The following is a 14,298-nucleotide window of genomic DNA, read 5'->3' on the forward strand; positions in this document are numbered from 1 at the left end:
AAGTAGCATAGTTTCTGGGAAAAAAACAAACAAACAAACAAACAAAAACCAACAAACAACAAACTAATAAAAAACCATCAAGCAAGGTTTTGTGTATTTTATATTCCTATTTTTAAGGACATTATATTTTTGCAGTGGAATTATTACCTCTGGGTTATAGTTCCTCTATAGGAACTGTCTTCTCTTCCAAATTTCTTACCCCTTGAATAGCAGACAGATGTTGACTTGGGGTAAATGGCACAGAAGAATTCTATTGGCTTGTTCTGATGAAACCTGAAGATCCCTGAAGATACTTGAAGACCCAGTTACCATATGGCTGGAGGTTCAATAGTAGTGCAAAACTTTTCCCTGAGATAGTTTTAGATGTGAATTCAGTGTCTCTTCAATGCAATTTTTAGAATGTGAAAGTAAAAAGCTTGTGATGTTTTTCATGTTTCAAAAGTAAAACCTTCCCCCTGAGAACAGCACGTGGTGTGCAGAGGCTGCACAAAACCACATTGCACCAGTCACTGATTTCAGTGTTCTTTGAGATGGATCACAGAGCGTTCCTTGTTGCTGTTCTCCAACTTTGTAGAAGTAAGATCCCTTTCCTATTCCTAGCTATCGTATTTCTTTCCTCTTCTTACGTAATTACAGATATGGTAACAACTCACAAGTGTGTCACTGTGTGCTTCAGAGTAATGTTAACTCTCCAGTCATATTTGTACATTAGAAATAGTTACAATATCTGGGGGTAGCAGTTATTTTTAATGAATGTTTTCTTCAAAATTTTACTTCTGATGCTGTTAATGTCATTTCTCAGTTTTGCTACAATTTAAATTTCCAGTAATGTTTATAATAAAACTGGATGTCTTTCTCAGTTTTAGCCAGCATGGAAGGAAGGTTTGTGGATTCAACTATAAAGCATTCAGAGAAGATGAAACTGGAATGCACATATCCGAAAAAAGCTGTGATAATACAGACATCCTGGATGAAACAACATGGAAGTCATAAAGAAAATGTTGCTGTCTTGCATCCTACCTATGGTGTACATATTGAAGATAAGTACAGAGGAAGAATATATTTTGAAAATACTTCCAGGGAAGACCAATCCTTATCCTTCAACAAGAGCACTTTGGAAGATGTTGGTCTTTACTTTTGCTCTATTGTAACTTACCCAGATGGAGTTACTGAGAAGGTAATAGAAGTTATTCATCCAGGTAAGGAAATTTCTCATCACTTTTTAAAATTTCTGATATAAATGAAACAGAAATGTATGCAAATTTTGGGAGTATCTGGCTCTGAAATTTTTCAGTTATACTGCACATATAAATGGATTAATTTAGGTGAAAGTACAAACACAACAGAAAAGAATTATGTTGCTTTCACCTAAGATTATCTTAAGAGAAGTAGGAAAAAAGTAGTGGAACTGAAGGAGACAGATGTATGTCACAGTACTAATGTGTCACATGCCAGACTTTAGATAGCAGTGATCATTTCAAAAGTGGTATTTCCATTGGAGCAGCATTTCTATAGCCAGTAGGATCTCTTTGGAGAATTAAATGAAACCTTATAACTGCCCATGGAGAGTAATGGATTTTTATTGCTAAGCTTTATAGTGAGGGTGCTATTGGTCTCAAAACTAAGAAAAAAACACACCAAAAAACAACAACAAAAAAACCCCAAAATATGAAAGAAAAACAAACAAGCAGCCAAAACAGCAACAGTAACAACAGCAACAGCAACAACCAGACATGAAAACACATTTAGGAATGGTGTGGCAGCAGAAAGAAAAAAAAATAAATAAAAATAAAAAAGAAGAGGAAAATAGAGAAATTTAAACAAAGAAGAACAAGCTTTTATTTGAAAGAAACCTGCTTGGAGATGGAAAAAAGGAGGAAGGAAAGAATAAGATCAGATTCACTTATACCTATGTACTTTCTGTGCAGCTGCTCATATACTTTCCTGAAGCTCTCTCTACTTACCTGACTCATCTGATTTGATTTCCTGTCCAATTCTGAGTGAGAAAGGGGAGAAAAAAACCTTTTCAAGTATTTTTCCATGCATGCCCATTTGGTATTGGTCAACTCACAACACTGGTGCAAGTTATAACAATTCCTTGATGACAGGAGCTGAACTGTGGTCATTAAGTCCTTAGAAGTTTGTTACATACAAATGATAGAACAGCCTTCAGAAGACAACTGTTTTTCATTATTGGTTTATTGGTTTGATACAGTGAATGTAAAGAGAATCTCTTTCTCATCATCCGAAATGGAAATAGACCTCATTCAGTGTTTTATTGTATTTCGCACTTAGGAGAGAATGAGTTGAAGGAGAAGTTTAGTTCTGTTTCTTAGTCTGAAAGACCAGAAAAATTAAAAATAATTCCTAGCCTGATCCCTCTGAGTCTTACTTTCAAGTTTATTTTCTCTAAACTTCTGTTATTTCTGTTACAAATAAATGGCTGAGCTGATATTGTAGTAGATATGTAACTTAAATAATTTCAAGCTATGTTGTTCTTGCCTGCACCATTTTAGACTTCTGAATCTTGATTTTTAATAATAATTTTGGTAATGGAAATGGGATAGGGATCCATTTCTACTTTCCTATCTGCACGGCTGCTTATCAAAACAGAAACTAAGCCAGACAAATTTTTGGGCTGTCTTTAAAAAAAATATAATTCTACTTACAGAAGTTATTTCAGAACTGAAATTATTTCTGCCTTTGTAGTCCACTCGCATACTCATACAATTCAACCATTTGCATGGAGAGGAAATGTCCGTCTGGTGGAAGAGTTAAGGAGGTCCCTCAGGGTAGGCTTGCAGTTCAGATCAGAGCTCCTCAGCTATGATTCCTTGAGTAGCTTCTCTGATTGCTTTCTTCAGCCTAGCATCTACTTTATTACTTTATTATGTAAAGGAATAACTTTTGGAAATAGTACCTCTAGGTTTCTCTGCTGGTCTGTTCAATGTTAATTTAACTCTAGGCCTTAGAAGCATTTTTTTTTAGTTGCATTAAAATAACCCAAGATCTGGAGATTCAGGTTGTTATTTGCAAAAAGAAGGCAAACTCTATCTCTTCTGTGCTCTACTTAACCAGAGTTCTGACAGTGAGTTGATTTAATAGAAAATAAGTTAGATGCAGTAGAGGTCTGCTAGCTCATTTAGTCCTTTTTGTTTGTGTAAAACAGTGCTGACCTAAGCTATTTGTATCTGACTTTGTAGTTAGTTAGGTAGTGAGTTTCCTTGGGTTTCTGTCTGTCAGTCCGAGACTTATATTAGGTGATCTACTTACAGATTTCAGCACACTGTAAATCTAACAAAAAAATTATCATTCATTGGAGTTAGATTTTTTTTAAACGATAATGTTGGATACAACATTCACTATTTAGGATACCTCTCTTGATTTGGGCATTTTAAACCACAAAACTAAAACATTCATATTTCCAATATATATATTTAATCCTACTACAAAGAAAGATAATAATGTTGAATAGAAGTTAATCTTTTCCCATTTAAAGAATCAAGGTTTCTCAGAACAGGAAAAATCAATTTAGCTCAGCTCCCAGTAAATGCTCGTAAACAAGATCTTTGTACCCACTGATATGGAGAAAAGGAAATGTATCAACAGTAAGGATGAAACACTGCAGCTTCAATCTACTCTGCAAATTAAATGTGATATTAAAAACAGATCTTGGAGAAAACATTTTTAAATGTAGTGGTTATAGAAGAACTGTTATTTGTCTGGCTTTATCTACCCTTTAATAAATGCATTCATCAGTAATAAATATCTTATATTCCCGGGATGACACCTTGCTTTGATTAAATCAACAGTAAACTTCAGTTCTACTTCCAGGCAGCCAGCTTGTTGGTGACAGCATATGTACAATTTTTCTTCTCATTTATCAGCTGGAAAAATTAGGACATTGGTGTTTGCTTTGAATTTTTTTTTTCTTCACCAGGGTGAGAGCTAAGTGTTAGTCTTATCCTTTCAACTGGAATAGGACTGTCTCTGTAGGATGAATGTACACTGTTAGATAGTTAAAGTCCCAGAAAATGAGGCACTTCTAAAGGAATTTTGTATTCTTTGTTATAAATAAATCTGTCCAAAATACCGGAAAAAAATCATTTTATAGGTTATTAAAACTGCTTTTGAATTATACTGCCTGCTTTGGCTTTTGGTTTATTTATTGATTCACAGTAAGTACAGTTTTTTAGAAGAACACTAATTTGCTTTTATTACCAAGAAAAATGTGCATCTCACTGTAAAATCCATTTCTTTTGTTTACAAAAGTAAACCAACAAATCTTTAATGGAGTAAATTTATTAATTCAATTAGAGAATTGCATTATGCCTGATGCTTTGCAATTTATGGTTTTACCTTTAAAGATTGGTTGATTAAGCTTTAAAATTGGAGCCTTTAGAAGGATGCAACATTATGAGCACAACGTTCAAAATGAAATGTAAGCTTTCTTTGGTATATTCATACAGGTGAATTTAAACTGATATTAATAAGGTGTCTATGTTAACCAAAACTGAAACCTGGATTATAATATATTTTGTGCTACCCAGGCATTTAGAAGTTTCACATTTTATCTGTACTTACCTATTACTCTATGGAACACAGATATTCCTGCTAAATTACTTAAATAAGTATGTCAGTGCAGAATCTGTGGCACAGACCAGTGAAAGCAAGCAACACAGATTGGTCCTGGGGCTGTTTCAGAAGATGTAATAAAAATATTAGGACATACATTGCTCTTTTTTTTTTCCTTATTTTGTCTAAGATTTCTAGGATATCTATGAAATATGAGAAGGAGCTCTCCCAGGCTCCAAAATGTTACTCATGCTTACTCTATTGGTAGTTATTCAGAGACACAGACAGTAAAGCAATAACAGTTGCGGCATAACTACTTCACATCTTACATAACTACAGGATACATTGACAAGCCTGTGCAGTGCTGATGTTCTGGAACATAATTGCAGAGAACTTGAGGTGGTTTTCTGCCATCACTACTTTTTATTTTATTTTATTTTATTACGTTTACATCAATACTTTGGAAAATAATTGCCTATTTATCCCATGAGAAGATATCTGCCAGCTGTGTAAATCTATTGCTTCTTTCATCTTGTAATGTGAATGTACATGCAGCAGTTTTTGGAAGAGAATTCAAGAGCACTTTTTTTTTCTTAATATTCCTAGATTTTATGAGTCACATCCTGTGCTAAACCAACAGAACCCATACTCTCTGTGAAAACTCCTTGTACATTTTTGTTTTAATGAAAAGATTTTGTTGGATTAGTCACTACTTACTTATTTCACCTTAAGGAAGAGTTTAAGGACAATCTTTAGTTCCTTACATACAGTTCTTATATGTGCATGACTGAAGACTGATTTTAGGTACCATATAAAATGCAAGGAGCAGAGAATAAAGTCACTGCTAATTGAAGAACCATTAGAGTTGGATATATCACATAGGAATTGTTGAGTTCCAAAATATTACATTTCAAATGTTTACTAACCAAAAGGGAATGCATTTAAAATGCAGATTTATTTTATATATGTGTATATATAGGAGTATATATATGTGTGTGTGTATATATATATATTTGTAATTTTACTTTTAGATAAAAGAACAAAGAAAAATATTGTCAATTACCGTCTGTGTACCTAACTGTAGCAGAGAGGCAGAAGGAATTCTGCAATCCTCTCCTCTTCCCCCCCCCTTTTTTTTTTCCTTCTCTAAAATGTTTTCAGGGAGAGAAAACATTTCCAATGTCCCCCAGCTGGGACATTGATCCATTTGTTTATGTGGTCCTTTGCCAGACGGGTCTTTAATCCTTTGGTTCTTTGCTCTTCAGTTATCAGTACAAGAGATACTTATATTTGAACGGGACTTTTCACTGTAGTTTGTTTTCAAATAAATAGTAATTACTAGTAATTTATGACTTTAAAAAGCCATGCTATATATTAATGGAAAATATTATTTTGACAGTCTCAGTAACTTTTACATCATCTAACATGAATTATGCATAGCTGCATAATTTTCTACTCTTAAACTATTTGAAATTGTTTTATTTTATTGTTTTTATTTTAATTCATAACTAACTTTTTGGCTCTGTAGTCACTGACAATTGATCGTTTGTTCAGGGGCTGTGTCTTGCTAGCAACTTTGAATAAGAATGGAAGTTCATCAATAGAGTATTTAAATGCCAGCGGTACCATAAAGTACTCCCATACTTTAAATAGAGTGATCAACCTCCTCTATGATAGCTCAGAGAGAGCTTTTCTATTCTTAGCTAGTATGATGATACCCATGCCACTCAGCCCTTACTTCTTTATTAATGTTCTTCTGCCTGCCGAAAGCAGTACAATGTATAGACTTTTTTTTTTTTTTTTTTTCCAAGTCCCTATTCACCTGAAATAGCTTGCTTTCTATTTATCTCTGTCTCAATTTAGATTGTGATTCATAGGTCTACAGTGAAACATTATCATCCCTTTAAAGGACATAGAAACAAGAACTAGCCCTGAGGGATCTTCATTCCTCAGCTCTCAGACTCTGAGCTCCCCAGAGCAAGGGATATCTCTGTATTTTACACAGTGTCAACCACATGGTCAGCACCTTATTAAAAAGCAAGAGCATGCAGCCAAGAAGCAACTGCCTTATTCATACCTATGCTGTGGTTATTGACCTGTTAAACATTGCTTTTCTTTCTTTTTAACTTCTGTGCTGAACTGAAGATTGGATTTCCCTTCAGTAAAAATGGCTAGGGGAAAAAAAAAAGAAAGAAAGAAAGAAAATAAAGCCTGTTTGGAGCAGAGCAGAAGGAAAAGCTTCATTTTTGGAGGAAAATCTTAGATTAAAACAAATTACAGGAAAGTGGAAAAATCAGGTCGGAAAAGACTTGACAAACTCAACCATCTCTATTCCAAGAAAGTGTAAGCATCTTCCATAACAAATTCCCATATTGGAAATTTATGCATAATATGTTTTGCATAGCTATTGTAGTGTTTAACCAGCCTTGGAATAAGATTTTTTTTCCCCATTATATCTAACCTAGATACCTCTTGTTTAATATGGATCTTATTCATTTTAGTACTTCTCTTTGAAAAATAGAAGGCTCCCATATTGTCAGACTTCATTTGTCTGTTCTAAACGAAAATAGTTAACTTTCCTTCTTAGTTCATTCTTCTGAATTTCACCGTTCTTATATTCATCAGAATTGTCTCAAATTCATATATTACATTCGCAAAATAATCAGCTAAAATGTTCCTGCTAAGGCCACAGCATTACTGAATAAAGCTGAATATATTGTCCTTTATCTTGCCTATGTATGTGGTTTATATACTTGAGAAAAATTATCTTCCAGAAACAGAAAATGTGATTTTTGTTCTATTTGGCTAGCAGTCAATTACAACATGCAGCTGCTTTTATTCAGTCCTGTTTTTTCTGGTTTTGTGCGTGTATGTTTTTGTTGCTGTTTTATTATTATTATTTTTTTTAAATAATTCTTGTTAGTTTTTAAGAAGGAAAATACTAGTTAGTACTCTTAGTTTCTATGTTTGTACCAGAATGTGCAGTGTTAAGGAAAAAAAACATCTATGAAAAGTAGTGTTGTTTGCCAGCTTAAGATAATTTTGAAGAGCTGGTTTATATATTCTCTCTCAGCATTTCTTAATGAACACACTTTGTGTGTTCAGTGGATACTACAGTTATTTACTGATGTATGATAATTTGGAGATGAGTCTCACTTTTGAGCTGTTCACCTCTTGCTGCTGTTTGCTCTTTGTTGAGTTTTATCATCAAGGACTCTTTTGGAGGGTCATGAAATGTTAGGAAGAAGCAGTATTCAGATGGGCAAGTGGGGAAAATTCACCTTTCCCATCAGGCTGGGCAGTCTCAAAACTGGAGAGAAGGGCCTGGAGCACCTCTCTTATGAGGAAAGGCCGAGCAAACTGGGTCTGTTCAGCCTTGAGGAAAGACAACTGAGAGGGGATCTGATCAACGTATAAATATCCAAGGGATATTTATAAGGGAGCCTGCTTTGGCAGTGGGGTTGGACTAGATGATCTCTAGAGGTCTTTTTCAGCCAAAATTCCAATTCTGTGATTCTGCAATTCTGCATTGCCTTTTAACAGAATCATAGGGGTTGGAAGGGACCTCCGGAGATCATCGAGTCCAATCCCTAAGAGTTTCTTCTACTGCAAGAAAGCAGTGGAAATGCAGGAAACTCTATTAGTGGATGACAAACCACCTAAGAATCTATGGGCCAGAATTAGTAGGCAGACCAACGTGGGTTACACTGTGATGAGTGTCTGCTACCGATGTCTGCTACCAGTGTCCTTGCAAGGAAGAAGTAGATGAGGCCTTCTTCAGGGTACAGGAAGAAGCTCTGATCCTTGTTGAAGAATTAAACTACCTGTGTGGAGCAGCATAGCGGAGCACAAAAATTTGTGGAGTTTTCTGGAGTGTAGTAGTGATAAATTCCTCACACAGGTGATTAAGTAGGTGATGAGGATGCACTACTTTAAACCTTAAACTTAGAAAAAAGGAAGAACATTGGAATTTGAAAGTCAGGGACAACCTTGCCTGCAGTGACCATGCAATGTTGGAGTTCAGAATCCCATTAGAAGGTGATAAAAGTGAAAAAGTAAGATCTTCTGGGCTTCAGAAGACTAGACTTTGGCCTTTTCAGCTATCTGCTTAGAAAAATCCTATGGATGATGAAGAAAAACAAGCCATGAGAGAGCCTGCTGATTTTGAAGGTTAACTTCTTCCAATGGTCCATCAAGACAAGAAGGAAATTGACTGCGAATGCTAGAAGTCCTGCATGAAACATGCAGGAATGAAGTTAGGAAACTAAAAACTAACTTGGAATTGAATCAAGTGAATTCAATTCTAATTTATTTTATTTATTTATTTACTTACATGGCTATTTATTTATTTATTTATTTATTTTGCATGTGTTTCCTTGACTTCATAAGATAAAAATACTCTTCTCAGCTACTAATCCCTAATTCTATGCCACTGCAGTAACCGTGGTGAATTTCAACTTAATTAGCACATTATTTCTAGTTTCAACCTTTCCTTCTGTGACACCAGATCTGGATTCAGATGTTTTATTACTTTTTTTTTTTTTTTTAATCAAACTTTAACTAATATGTATGACATTTGAGCTAACTGTGTTTCCAAATCATCAGTGTGTGCAGTAGTAGGGGAAAATGAAAAGTGCATATTGACAACTTTAATATATTTGAAGTTAAGGAGATACATCATTATCTAAGACAGATAATGTTTCCTTTGGAAAAAATATGTGTTAGGTTATGAAATGAACAGAGGTATGTGACAAGGTGAAGGGAATTACAGATTCAGATAGTTTTCTCATCCCACATTTTTCCCAAGAAGTAGATAGTGTTTCTACTGTTTATATTTCTAATAATGAACTTTTCTTTCAGCTGGTCTGTCTGACAAACAATATAATTTATAATTCAATCAAGACAAAAAGAAATGGAGAGGAAATAAGCAGCATAGAATGTTGATGATATATTGATTTCTTTTACTTTCCTACCTGGTTCCAAAATGCATAGCAAACTTACTGCGAAATATTTCTACAATATAAATTCAGTTCATAAAACAAACCATTAAAATAATAAATATGTTCTGAGATGCAGGGCAAATAAATAAATAAAATGCATCTTCATGTTGCACTCCCAGGCATTACAACATTTGTGGGGCTGGGCAGTATGGGTATTGTATACACTGTCCACTGTTTTTTCAGCATTGGCTTTCCCTCCTGAGAAATATTTGTCCTTAGGAGCTAGTTTTACGATTCACACTCTTTGCCTTCCCCTCTCCCCTGCCTTTTTTATCCTGTGTGGCTTTAATTGTGATGTACTGTGTTCTACGCTGACAGCCTAAAGAGCCAGCCACACCCTGGGGTGCATCAGGCCCAGCAAGGGGAGGGATTGTCCCACTCCACTCCCTGATGTGTGGCCTCACCTAGTGTGTGATGTGCAGACTTGGGCACCACAATATATACAACTATTAGAAAGCTTCCAAAGGAGGGCTGCAAATACGGTGAAGGGTCCGGAGGACAAGACATAGAAGGAGAGGCTGAAATCCCTGGAATTGTTCAGCACAGAGCAGAGGAGCTGATGGAGGCCTGATGGCGGCTACAGCTCCTCACAGGGAGTGGAGGGGCAGTGCTGAGCTCTGCTCTGTGTGACAGCGACAGGGCCCGAGGGAACGGCATGGAGCTGTGCCATGGGGCAGCTGGAGGGGCAGCTGGAGGTGAGGGAAAGGGTCTGCACCAGAGGGCGGTGGGCATGGAACACAGGGCTGCACAGGGCTGATGGCATGGCTCCTAGGGCCGGAGTTTAAGGAGTGTTTGGACAGCAATCGTAGTAGTAGGGTTTGATTCTAGGTGGTCCTGTATGGAGCCAGGAATTGGGTTTGGCGATCCTTGGGTGTCTCTTCCTACTTGGGATATTCTGTGATTCTGTGTTTCTCTGATAAGATGTAAGTAATGAGACACAAACCTGTACACCGGCATATGTGCACACACGCATGTACTTATGATGTGATGTGCATTTTCCCAGTGTAGCATTTGTTTTCATCACTGTGATAAAATCATAAACAAAAAGTGAAGGCTGAGGACAGTATCCTCTGTCTTTCCTAGACATTCCTTGGACTCCAGATTCTGAGTAAATTCCCTTTATTCTGTACTGATTAAGTTCCTGGAGAGAGAAAAAATCTGAAATTCTGACCTCTTACACCTTTCAGATTCTCCCGCAGGCAAACCCTGGCATAATGCATTTTCTATTCTTCTTGGATAACTTATTTCCTAACAGTCAAATTCTTCTGCTCAGAAATGTTTGTACTTGAATAGCTGATATTTTCTTATTCTTAATAGCACCATACTCTCCCTAGCTTCTTCCTTTCCTTGTACCCCATGTAACTAAAGTTTTAAAGACTGAGTGAAATAGCAAGGGGTTGAGCAGTATGCACAAACAAACTTGAGTTGGAGATGATTTCAAATTGGGTGCTGAGCGTCTATAAACTCACAGATAATTAATAACTTGCACAGACATATTCATCAGATTGTTGTAATATAATTTAAAATGACATTGTAAATGTATAAGAGTATTAATGCATTTAGCTCTTATGATTTAAATACTTTCTGTAACAAAAATACCTTTCCAAACATGGTACTATTGCTGATTTTTAGTCTGATTGTAGAACTTGAGCCAGTAACTCATAAGAAATCAAGATCTTTACTGCTTCAGCTTAGATAGCAGCCAAATATTCCAATTTTCCTTTTTCATTTTTAAAAAAGTCTATTTTTTAGGGTCTCAGCAGAATTATGTGGCACATGCACACAAGATGTTTGGGAGGTAAAAGCAATCAAATGAAGAATATTGAGGAAGGGTGAAGGGGTCAGCTTTGAAGTATTTTTTCATCTAAAAGTTGATTTTCCTGAAGGCAAAAAAGCCCTGTAGAAAGTTCATCTTCATAAAATTTTGAGACCGCCTTTCATCTACAGTTTAGTTTGCTGTTCCTTATTATAAGCAGTGGAAAGCAACAGTGTACACAATGCTTCAGCAAACCTGGGAACTTGTCTCTGTGATGGAGCTAAGTTAGCTTTGCAGTTTTGGAAATTCTCATTTGTTGTTTCTAGTGGAAATTAGTACTTCCTATGGGTAGAGGCTTTAAAGATGGCTCTGTTAGCAGCAGAATGAGCTTGTCCTGACCCAGAGATCAGAGAAGTACACGGAAAACATCCGAGTTCTGGGATGGCTGAAGATATGACATGTATTACCGTGTTTGTTTCTCATCATCGTGTGCACTGGTCAGCAGTGACTGATGTTAGCAATATAACTGTAGTGCTGGTAGACCTGAGTCTCTGTTTAAACTTCATGCTTCAGCAGAGAAGCAGAAACATGCGAAGCCATAGAAATATTTCTTTCAGTGCATTTTATTTTACTGCATTGAAATTTTGTCTTTCTGAAGTCACAGTAATAATGTTGAAGTATGAATATTATTTTCTTTGTTAATAGTTTAAACCAGAAGGAATCATAGAATATCTTGAGTTGGAAGGGACCCACAAGGATCATCAAGTCCAACTTCTGGTTATATGCAGGCCAACCCAAAAATCAGACAGTATGTCTGAGAGAGCTGTCCAAATGCTTCTTGAACACAGCGTGCTGCTGTGCCCATTGTCCTGGGGAGCCTGTTCCAGTGCCTGAACACCCTTTGGAGAACCTTTTCCAGATATCCAACATGAATCTCCTGAAAATGCACAGCATTGGTTTTTGGACTACATTTTTGTAGTTCAGAGTAAAGCTCTGGAGACTGATGTAAGATTAGAGATATGAGACAGGTGAAACTCATGATTAACTGTAATTAAAATGTCACAGATACTGACTTTAAAAATAAATGATCTAGCTGAAAACAAATCTAAGTATCTAGGTAACTCTCCAGTTATGAATCACAATGAGCTAATCCTTTCCGAGATCAAATGAATGAAACAAACAAATGAAAAACCAAACAAGCAGAAGTGAATAGGACATGAATAAAAAATAGAACGTCTGAAAATATCTAGCCAAGAGAATGGGGAACAAAATTTTACCTAACATTTATTTTGACTTTTTAGTGCTCTGTAGCAAGGAAAAAAAAATGGAAAAAAAAAGTGGAAATTCTTAACTTCATCGATTCTCTGCTGCTGAATTGCATTTCAGTTGCTAAATCCTTTAAATCCTAAGAAGTTGGTTTGCACTCATTCACGCCTCAATGTATCTAATATTTACTTTCCAGAAATATATTGAAAGATTATGTGTGGGTTTTTTTTTGTTTTTTTGTTTTTTTAAATATGAGTGCTTATTCTTTTTTCTCTATATGTCTAATGGACTTGAATCAACTGGAAATACGTGTAGTTGCAAAAGTTTGGTGAGATAGCATTATGCCAAAAAAAGATACAAGGACGGTTTCAAACATGGAGCCCTTATATTTTACTAAGCAAAGAAAAATGTGTCTCCCTCGAGTGCTGTCACCGCCTACTGCTTTCTCTTCAGGAGGAGCACTGACAGGACTGCAGTGGAGGCAGAGCGGACAGTAGCAGCTTTGGCCAGAATGAGCAGAGGGCAGTGAAAGTCTTTTTATCAGAAGCAATAGTACATTTTTAAAGCATTTCTGAAATGTTGACATGGTGTGACACTTCGAGTTGTGTGCATGCGGGGGTGAAGTTGTGCGGGTGTACCTTTTTTCCATAGAAATATTTCTCAGAACAGGAGGTGCTGGTGCTCATCCCACGCATACCAGGCTGAAAGCAAAGAAACTGTGTTCAGAAAGATGCTAAATAAAGCAAGTGCTTAAGCAGAGAAGGAAGATGAAAGAACAGTTCTAATGTGGATGTCAAAATAAAAATGGGACCATTGTTTAAAACAAAAGCCTAAAACATTTCAGTGTACTTGGAAAACTGAATTAGAAATATATAGGCAGTCTCCACTGCTTGTGAATACATAATCAGGTTTTGCACAGGACCATACTGTAAGGATGGAAGTGATTTATATCTTTCATCAGAAGTGCAAATACCTAAACAATGCTTAATACAGTTGAGCAAAATATGCATACAAAGCAAAGAATTAAAATCTATCATAATGTCTGTGAAAATAACTGTGATAGAGTATATAGTGACTGAGAATATAAATATGTTCCTATTTTAGTTTGGCTGTTCCTACATCGTTCTCCTGACTTTTAACAGGGCAAGAGATAATGGCCTCAAGTTGCACCAATGGAAGGTTTAGGTTGGATATCAGGAAAATATCTCTTCTCAGAAAGAGCAGTGAGGCAGTGGTACAGGCTGCCCAGGGAAGCAGTGGAGTCATGGTCCCTGGAGGTGTTCAAGAAACCTGAGCTGATAGTTGGACTAGATGACATGATTTTAGGATTCTGTGATTATTAGCATTGTATTTATTATATTTAAATCCAAAAAATTCTACAAACATATTAAGATTTGTATCCTGGAATATTTTCACAGAAGTTACAAGCCAGCATCAGCTTTGTAATGTACAGGCTGCAGAACACATAGTATATAGCAGTATTACACATTATTAGGAAGCTGTGATATATTGTTTTACAAATATAACGCAGTTAGCTAATGAATTAAAAGAACAGATTTTCATTATTGTGATTTTCATGATTTCTTGATTCGAGCTCTTCACAGTTTACCATATGTGTAATATGTATTCTTCTAGCAAATATACAGCAGGGCAGTGGGGAACAAGGCCATTTTTATTTAGTCCTTGCTGTTGCCTTTTTGG

General features: G+C 36.0%; 1 protein-coding gene across 1 annotated transcript in view; it reads left to right on the forward strand.

Moving 5' to 3' along the window:
• The first annotated feature begins 472 nt into the window (after positions 1 to 472).
• Positions 473 to 14,298, forward strand: part of CD226 (CD226 molecule) — a 34,601-nt gene continuing 20,775 nt past the window's right edge. Inside the window, exons 1-2 of the mRNA XM_015855137.2 lie at positions 473 to 576; positions 861 to 1,199. Coding sequence (XP_015710623.1) covers positions 531 to 576; positions 861 to 1,199 — 385 coding nt within the window. The 5' untranslated portion in view covers positions 473 to 530. The remainder of the gene's footprint in view (positions 577 to 860; positions 1,200 to 14,298) is intronic.

This window comes from Coturnix japonica, chromosome 2 (genome assembly GCF_001577835.2).
Source record: "Coturnix japonica isolate 7356 chromosome 2, Coturnix japonica 2.1, whole genome shotgun sequence".
Classification (NCBI taxonomy): Eukaryota; Metazoa; Chordata; class Aves; order Galliformes; family Phasianidae; genus Coturnix; species Coturnix japonica.